General features: G+C 42.3%; 1 protein-coding gene across 2 annotated transcripts in view; it reads left to right on the plus strand.

Moving 5' to 3' along the window:
- OLFM1 (olfactomedin 1) overlaps positions 1–8,112 on the plus strand; it is a 49,008-nt gene extending 40,896 nt beyond the window's left edge. For both annotated transcript variants that reach the window (XM_084650082.1, XM_084650081.1), the window contains exon 6: positions 6,425–8,112. In XM_084650082.1, coding sequence (XP_084506208.1) covers positions 6,425–7,099 — 675 coding nt within the window. In that variant the 3' untranslated portion in view covers positions 7,100–8,112. The remainder of the gene's footprint in view (positions 1–6,424) is intronic.
- The last annotated feature ends 1,578 nt before the right edge of the window (positions 8,113–9,690 follow it).

Raw genomic sequence — 9,690 nt, forward strand, 5'->3', positions numbered from 1 at the left:
GACCCTGTCTGCACTGCATGCATATCCACACAGCACTTATTAAACTCATAAGGTCCTGCTCAGCAGGTGCTGGGCTGCGTGTCAAACCTGGAATGGACTCTCTAACGGCTGCCTCTTCTTCGATTGGCCCAAAGGCAGGGGAGTTGGAGGGACTGACCACAAGTCATTACAACCCACGCACATTGTAACTTCTTGAAGCTTTGCCTCTTGGTTGGTTTTTTGGGTTTGTTGTTGTTGTTGTTGTTTTTTGAGAGGGGGAGATTTACTTATTTATTTTATTCCTTACATTATTTTTTATGTTAATTTTATTGCTCACGGAAAAGTTCCAGACTCACAGCCACTGGAGTTCTCTCTTTATCCATTGGTAACGATGGGTCACATTTTCCCCCCGCCCACCACAGTCTGTCTCAACTCTGGCATGCAGGCGGTGCCCCTTGGAGGAGAGGATAGTACCATTTCCATGGGGGTCAGTCCATCCTCAATCTGTTGACTGAGAATGCCAACCAAGCTTGCCTGTTAGGGCCGATTACCATTGTGTTCTTAATGGAGAGGACATGAGTGCACTAGGAACTGGACTGAGACCCATCAAACTCATTCTAGGCAGGGCCGGCTCCAGGCACCAGCGTTCCAAGCAGGCGCTTAGAGCAGCAGCCAGAAAGGGGTGGCAGAGTTTCTGCGGTGGCGGCAATTCGGCTGCAGCTTCTCCATTCTGCTGGCCACGGCGGCAATTTGGCGGCAGCTTCTCTCCCTCCTTCCATCCACGGCGGCAATTTGGTGGAGACAGGTTTTTTCACTGCTTGGGGCGGCAAAACCGGTAGAGCCGGCCCTGATTCTAGGCAGGCTACTCAACATCTGTAATTATTTTTATTAACTTATAAAGCACATTCCTAGGGGGCTCAGTAAAACAGTGGCCTTATTTCCGGCTGGATACCTGGATGCAAATTCCAAGCATGTTACAAGTGCAAAGTGTGCTCTAGGAGCTTTAAATCAGCTTTGAGTTAAAATCCATTTGCTGTTTATTGCTCTGATGAGTACACATTTCTGTTTAGCCCCCTCATGGCAACAGCCCGCTCTCTATAAAATTAATGTTCCCTTAGATTTTTTTTTAAAGGCCTCCCTGTCTGAGGCTTCCATATTTTCTAAAGCATAATGAACAGATATGTGTCCTCTACAAAGCAGATGAGAGGGAGACTCCAATAATTGGCTTGTCGTTCAAGTCTAGATTTATTTGTCATGCTTTGACAAAATTCACACAAGTGTAGATGATGGCTCAAGTTGCAGGTCCATATAGAATCAGGCCCATAGTTATTAGCCAACAGGAAGGGACCATCAAAGTCCCATTAATTTCTATAACACTGCTGCTCATCTCTCAGATAAAGTCATCTGACCAAGCTACATCTTCCCTCCTCCTTCTTCCTCCACCTTCATTGCTGTGTAGAATTAATTTGCTGCATCAGGGGAGGTTTTTGTTTTGTTCAGTTTTGGTCTTTTCAGTTCAGACTGTGCAGCTCTGCTCACAAGGAGGTACGAAGCGAATAACTAGCTGAAAATCAATCTAGGTTTCCAATGAGTGATGGAATGGAAAATATCTGAAGGCATTTGCTGAGGACATTGTAGGATGCAAAACAAACAAAGAAAAAAGCTTGGCTAAATGGAAATTCACTATTGGTTAATGCAGCCTTAGTCAGAGGGGCGGGGCAGCCGCACAGTTAAGGCAGGGTGGGAGGGCAAATTAATTTAATAGCTCACTCTTTGTTTGGGTTCTCTGGCTGAGACTGGGAAGAAGCCTACTAGAAAGAAGATACCTACTGATGATTCCAAAGTCAATTTCAGTTAGGAGAAGCTTCTTAGCTCTGAACATGTGCATTAAACCAAGGGCACTATGCAGAGGGAGAGACAGTCTGTCCCTTCCTCTCTCCAACTTAATCTGTTTAGTTTATTAAAAAGATGAAGGGGCGACTTGATTATAGTGTATAAATATCTTCACAGAGAGACAATATTGGGTACTAAAGGGCTCTTTACTGTAGCAGAGTGAGGCATAACAAGAACCATTGGCTGAAAGCTGAAGCCAGACAAATTCAGATTGGAAATAAGGCAGAGGTTTTTTAACAGTGAGGGTGATTAACCAAGGGGAGTGGTGGATTCTGCATCTCTTGGTGTTTTCAGATCAAGATGGGATGCCTTTCTGGAAGAGATGCTTTAATGAACAAACAAGTTATTGAGTTCAATACAGGGGTAACTGGGAGAAATGTACTGGCCTGTGATATATAGGAAGTCAGACTAGATGACCTAATGGTCCCTTCTGGCCTTAAACTCTATGCATCTGTGAAATTCCAGTTCCTTGCCTGCCCCTTAGTTGCCTTGCCCAAGAGACTCTGAGTCAACTGCAAGATCCAAAATCCCGATGAAAGGGGTTTTATTTTAGTCCCAGGCATCCCTGTTACAGGCATCAGTGGTACAAACCTTAAGAAATGATGAGAGATTATGTCAAAAGGAACAAGCCTCTGTTGCCATATAATGATAAATGTCACGCTGAAGCTAAAATGCTTATTTTCAAGGCTGGGACACCATGATCTGGTGACAAACTTTCATTACAAGTTTATTGCTGTTGTACCTTCTAACTGATGCAGATTTAATCACTTTATCTGATGGAGGTTGGTGCAACAGAGCGACAGTATCTCGTTGCTCATTATTCTTCTGCTGTGTGCTGTTTGGTTCTCAGAGCAGACCTATTGTATTCTGCCGTCAGTCTGGGCCTTGCTTATCCATAAGCTTACAGGGATTTTTAAAGTACATAATCAATGAAGTTGTCTGGCTGGCTTGCTAATTTAAGGTCTTATGGTCAGCTGTTTAGCAAGAGGATTGGCTGCACAGGATCCATCTGATATGACTTCTGACAATAACTAAACCAAATTTTATGCTCATCATCATTAAAAATGTAATTATGGAGCAGAACCAGAACCCTGTACCCTTATCACTTCTCATTTCACTCTCGATAAGACACAGGATTATTCTGCTGGGGCTACATTTTGGAGTATTTACTCAGTCCACTGATGTTAGTGCAGCTACTCCAGATTTACACTGGTGCAAGAGGAGAATCCGGCCCATTACATCTTCAAAACAAACTCTAATTGGCTGATTGCATTATAAGGGCCTTCCGTGGTTCCTAGCGTCTTCAGAAAGCTATTTGTCTGTCATTATTATTAATTATTTGCATTATCTTAGCACTTAGGAGGCCTCTCTTTAATAGCTGTCACACATAATTTCTTTTCTCCAGTAGACAATATTTTTTAGTGTAGGTAGGAAGGGAGCAACAAGGTTTTCTAAGGACTTAGCCCAAGTTTAGAAGTACGTGTATTATTTACAGTAGATTTTATTTAAAACATACACATCTATGAATTTCATCGGTTAAGTGGCAGAGTTTGAAGTCAATGGTGGGTGGTGACCAAAGTGTTGGTCACCACTGAGTTACATCACAATGCTCAATACGTTTGGTGGGTGTTCTTCTGTTCAGGTCCCTAAATGACTCATTTGTTCATGTCATAATATCCCTGAAAACAATTGGGCAGGATTGTGAGTCTCTCCGGAGAAGTCTGGCAATGAAATGGCAGGCGGCCGTTGAAGTCTGGGATTGATGTGTGCTGGCAGAGCTGTGTGTGGAAGAAGCTAACTCAAAGCCAGATTGCACTACGCCTGGCTTGAGACAATGCTATCAATCTCTTGTTTTCTGAAACAAGGAATCTCAGCAGATTCAGCCACCCTAAAATGTTAGCATTATAGCAAGGTTTTCTGCTTTTATGGTTTTAAAAATATCCACAGAGTTTGGCATGTATTACTTTTTAATGCTAAATAATGAAACAGGAGCTGCAGAGCAATAAGATGGCTCAGTTTTCATTTTTTTATAACATTGCCATTTCCTGGATAAATTCAGTTTAAGGTGAGATGTTCTTTAACCCCAAAATTGGAACCCCTAATTCAATAAACTCCACCTTTGAAGGGGGAAATTCCATATCCCTTCTCCCAAGATGTCCTGTCTCTACCATCCTGCTGACAGGCTCAGTGTCTTGTTCCATCTGGGACCTTCTGACACCCATCTCAGGCCCATCAAAGGAGGGGCATGGAACGCTGCAGTTGTGCATACATCCTTCATCCATGTTTGCAGAATGTTTCAAACCTGGGCTGTGTTTGAAATTCAGTGCAGATGTTTTGCAGAGCTCTCAAGTTAATTTGCCATTCTAAGATAAACAGCCAAACACAATGTGTGGATGTTTATATCCATATGAGAGCAGATGACTTCATAGGACCCTGGCAATGGTGGCATGGTGGGATTCTGATCAGTGGATGTTTTATGCATTTACAGTTACATCTACTGTATGTTTGGTTACACAAATCAGTGCAGCTTCTTCTGGAAGCAGCATAATTATCTTTTACATCTTTGATCAAAACAAGGGTTGTGTGAAATTGACAAATACTTCGCGGGACATTTTTTGAGGATAGCTAATCAAACTAGCGATGGGCTCGAAGCAGGGGGTTCAATTCAAACCCTTTCAAAATTTCAGATGGTGAAGCAGATTAGATTAAAATCTCTGGGTTTGATTCCATCCCTTACAGTTCTGGTTCCAGAGCAGATTCAGAATCAGTTTAGACTGAGTCAAAATCTCATGAAATCAGTCAGTACTCTTCAATTTAAGTCTGAATTCCTGGAGTAAAATCCTCACCCTAAAAGTTCTGTTGTTGACTTCATTGGGGCCAGAATCTCAAACTAAAATCTGAATCCCAAACCCTACTCTAATCCAGATATGGGTTTTAACACTGTCTTCTTGGCAAGTTCTTCAAAAAAGAACTAGATAAATTCATGGAGGATAGGTCCATCAACATTTATTAGCCAGGATGGGCAGGGATGGTGTCCCTAACCTCTGTTTGCCAGAAGCTGGGAATGAGCGACAGGGGATGGATCACTTGGTGATGACCTGTTCTGTTCATTCCCTCTGGGGCACCTGGCACTGGCCACTGTCGGAAGATAGGATACTGGGCTAGATGGATCTTTGGTCTGACCGAGGATGGTTGTTCTTATGTTCTTATGCATATCTGCAGTTAACATGAATTTTCCCATTGATACCTAAGTGCTCAATCTTCCTGCACAGAACTCGATGGAGGTTTTGCAAGGACCATACAGACAAAAGTTGTATTTGTTTAAGACGTACAAATACACCTCCTAAAAGTCATTTCTACTCCTATTTCATATATTATCTCTCCTCCAGCTCAGACAATTTCTGATCTAGAAAACAGCTGTCTTTCTGTTAGACAGCTGCATACAAAATGTCGTCAGTAGGACAGATTTTTTTTTCTCCACGCTCACTGTATTGCTTGATAATTTGCTTCAGTCTTGGTTGCAAATGACTAACACATGTTGTAAGGAGTCTAGACCGTGTCCCTAGTGAACTGGCATTTAAGTAATAATCTAAAATATCTCCACCATCAACTAATGATCTAACAATAGTGAGATTTTGATGTCTTTATCTATTGTGTTGTAACAGCCTCGCTTTGAGCTTTTGATGCAGGAGAGCATGATTTTTAAACGGATAAGGACTTTCCAATGAATTTCTGTGACACTGAGCAATTGCATTCATATTCTTTTGTATGCCAAATTAATGGAGTTCCACTCATCAGATGATATAATTTAATAAATGCTGCCCTGATGAGGCCTACAGGAAGCAAAAAAGAGGCATCAACATAATATATTGTTTTTATCCCAGCAGACTGAGATGTTATTGCCCTTTCAAAGGACAAAGACAACTACCTGGTACTTCAAGGCAACAGCTTAAACTACAGAGCTGCTGGAAAGATGTTAGCTTCCCCGTCTTGGAAAGCTTTTGTGTGCTAGTTAATTCAATCAGTTGTTTTTTTAGATTGTGGACCTATTTTTTTGATCATTGGTAGCATCCCCCAAATACATCATTTTCAAGCAGGTTGTCAATTACAGCCTCTCTTCCTAGCAATTTGCTCTGGATTTCTTGTGACCCTTGGTGTCTGTCCATGAGAAAACCTACTGTTAATAACTGCAGGACTCCATGTCATTCTCTGAATAATCAGGGTCTTGGAATGTGTGTTCTGGTGATGAGCTGGAGGGCAACACTTCTAGAACCAGTGAGGCCAGAAAGAGTCTGTCCATTCCTTGTGGGTATAATGAGACACAGTGGGAAAAGAGAGACAGGCTTTTCTCCTCAAAGTGAGGCTTCCTTAGTTTAGTCTTCAGAATGTTCCCTTTTAACATCTCGTTTAATTTCTAAGGTAACTTATGATGCTGTCGCGCTACATATCTTCTAGAAGAGGGGGTGGAAAATCTCTCTCTATATTGCTCATTTGTTATGGTGGTTCTCTGTCTGCTGCCTTCTAACATGAAATGTTTCCATTGTTTGCCTAGGTCTGGTACATGGATAGCTACCACAACAACCGCTTTGTCCGAGAGTACAAAAGCATGTCGGATTTCATGAATACAGACAATTTCACCTCTCACCGTCTCCCTCATCCCTGGTCTGGCACCGGCCAAGTGGTCTACAACGGCTCGATCTATTTTAACAAATACCAAAGCCACATAATCATCAGGTTTGATTTGAAAACGGAGAGCATCCTCAAGACTCGCAGCCTGGATTATGCTGGTTACAACAACATGTACCACTACGCCTGGGGTGGCCATTCTGACATTGACCTCATGGTGGATGAAAATGGCTTGTGGGCTGTTTATGCTACCAATCAAAACGCGGGGAACATTGTTATTAGCAAGCTGGACCCCAACACCCTGCAGAGCCTGCAGACCTGGAACACCAGCTATCCGAAACGCAGCGCTGGCGAGGCCTTTATCATCTGCGGCACGCTCTACGTCACCAACGGGTACTCCGGAGGAACCAAGGTGCACTATGCTTACCAGACCAATGCCTCCACTTACGAGTACATTGACATCCCATTCCAAAACAAATATTCACACATTTCCATGTTAGACTACAACCCTAAGGACCGAGCCCTCTACGCTTGGAACAACGGGCATCAGATACTTTACAACGTCACCCTCTTCCACGTCATCAGGTCTGATGAATTGTAGTCCACTTTTGTCTAGAAACTAATTTAAAAAAAATTACTAATATCAAGGAAACGCACTTATTAAAAAACAGCTGCCAAAATAAAGAACAACTGCACAGAGGATTATACAGCATACACCTGACATCAGCATTACGTCTACATTTCTAGAAGTCCAAGCCTGTGTTGTATAGACTTAAGAATAATCATATACTTGCAGCTGGAACTGCACTTAAAGAAACACTGAAGTTTTTGTTTTGCTTTTGGTTCCAATAGCAAATCTCCAGTACATGCTAAAGAAGTAAGGCAATGACTGTTGGAAATTATCACTGGGGAGTCTCTCTCTGTCATGTGAGTTGCATGGACATTTTCCTACATCAAGGTCAGCTATGATGGATGTGTGATTTGTATTTTAAGTGGAAAAGCTGACCCCCTCCAGGGAGTGTTTGGTTAAGACTAACACTGGTTAGTTTTACTTGCATTCCATTGCAGCTACTGTCTCTCAACTGTGTTTTTGTCTCTTAGATTAACTGTGCTGAGACCCAAAGTAGCTCATGGATCTGTGTCTTAGTAACTATTAACCATGATGGTTTAAGTATGTATTATGAACAAGTTGTTGTATCCATATTGTTTGAACTTATGTATTCAGCAAATATACTGTATCATGTATGTCTGTTATTTACCAGAGGTGGCAAAACTTTGTCTGTCTAGTTTATGCAATGAATGTTGTAAATGCAATGATGTAGTTTGGGTTAATAAATGATGGTTTCGTTTCTAAAAAAATGACAATGAATCAGTGTTCACCCCTAATACACAGGTAACCAATTTCATGTTGCTAATTTTAAAAATATTCTCTTACTATTATAATATCTACACAGCATTATGATTGATGGAAATAGCTTCTGTGGATATTCTGTGGCATCAGATTCCCATAGGAAGTCTTAGGAGGATGGACTTGTGAAGGAAATTAATTTTTTTAAAGAGGAAAACTTTGTACTATCCACAGTTATCTAAGGAACAATAAAACTATTAGGAGACTTCCCTGTTTTGTTTATTGTGTACTGGCTCTGTGTATGTAGGGGATGGAACAGTAGTAAATTAGAGAGACAAATTCTGTTCTCAGTTATAGCTTTGTGCAACCATCTTGTGTTGGGGTAACTAAAAGGGGGAAAATGGCCTCCTGTGTACAACAGCTGGCACCAGGCAGCAGCATCAGGAATTTCAAAGGGTAGTCTGCTTTGCAGTGTGCATCATTCAGAGAATCAGGCGGATGCTCTCTCAGTTGCAGAACTTATGCATACGTTTAGATTATGGTGTATGCAGCACTGCCCGTGAGCTCTGCCTGGTGTGTACCTGCCTTTCACTCAGCCCCTGGGATTTGGGCAGTGAAAAGCAGGCTGAGTATCTTCTGCTTTAAGGAGTTAAATTCCTCACTTCATTCATATAAACAGTCTCTACTACAAACGGAAGCAAAGCATTGATGCTGTATTGATTCACTGCCAGCAAAAAGACAGCCTCTTTTGCTCCTAGCAGTGCCAAGCCTTTCCTGTTCTGCATCCTGACTAAACCCTTTGGATTTCAGAACAGCATTTGACACGTGGCCTCTCTACACCATATTCGTCAGAGGTGAAGACACTGAGCCTTGGACTTGAAGACTGAAATGAGGGTGTTTTCATAGCCTGGTAATATTTTGTGAAAATTTTAGGATGATGAAACTGCTTGAAAGTTCCGCTTGAAAGACACAGACCCCCAATGTTCGTTAACGGCTCACCATTGCCTCTGATCATCCTCAACCCGGTGTCAGAGACACTAGGTTTAATTCAGCGTAAGACTGTCTTGTCTTGCCTTTGACCATTGTGAAGAGCTCATGGAGCTGAGGAATGTCACGGCATACCAACTCTTGCCTTCAAATAATCCCAGAGTGTCCGACAGATGAATCTGCTAATGCTCTGTGTGCCCTAACACCAATATGCACCCCCTAGCTACCTGTAAAACCATGATCCTTGGACACCCTGCCTCCCTGACCTACTCCTCCCTGACTACCAAGGACATTTCCCCTGTTGATCACCCATCACCATTACCAGATTCCCTATCCTGCCCTCTGCCGACTGATCACTGCTCAGCAGATCCAACACACCAGGTGAAACACAGGTGCCCCATCGCCATTTTCTCCCCAAGGCCACGTCCCAGTTGCCTCTGACCATCAGCAATAATATTAAGGCTTATTGCAATGTACTGGAGATTAGTGCAGGAGAGGGACAAATTGCATTTGATCCAACACCGGAGTCTGATATCCCTTTATTGAATCCATATAGGGCAGGCTGGGAGAGTGTTCTTGTAACAATTAAAGAACCAGTCTTGCATTTCGTATACATGTGAGGAGCCCCCTTGAATTCAATCCCCAGCCTGCCCTTACACAGACTATAAGAATGCTTCCTTTCATTATCATAAACTAAGCTTCTATTCTTTCAAAAAGAGAGAGAAGTGGATAAACATGTCTTGTAGCACCAGCAATCAGGCTTCTCAGCTAAGTCTGATGAGTGCGAATATGTTGCTTTCACCTAAATAAGGCTTCTAGCAGAGAATTCCATAAAGGGATTTCAATGTTAGTCAGTA

This window comes from Lepidochelys olivacea (assembly GCF_965140295.1).
Source record: "Lepidochelys olivacea isolate rLepOli2 genome assembly, chromosome: 16".
Taxonomy (NCBI): domain Eukaryota; kingdom Metazoa; phylum Chordata; order Testudines; family Cheloniidae; genus Lepidochelys; species Lepidochelys olivacea.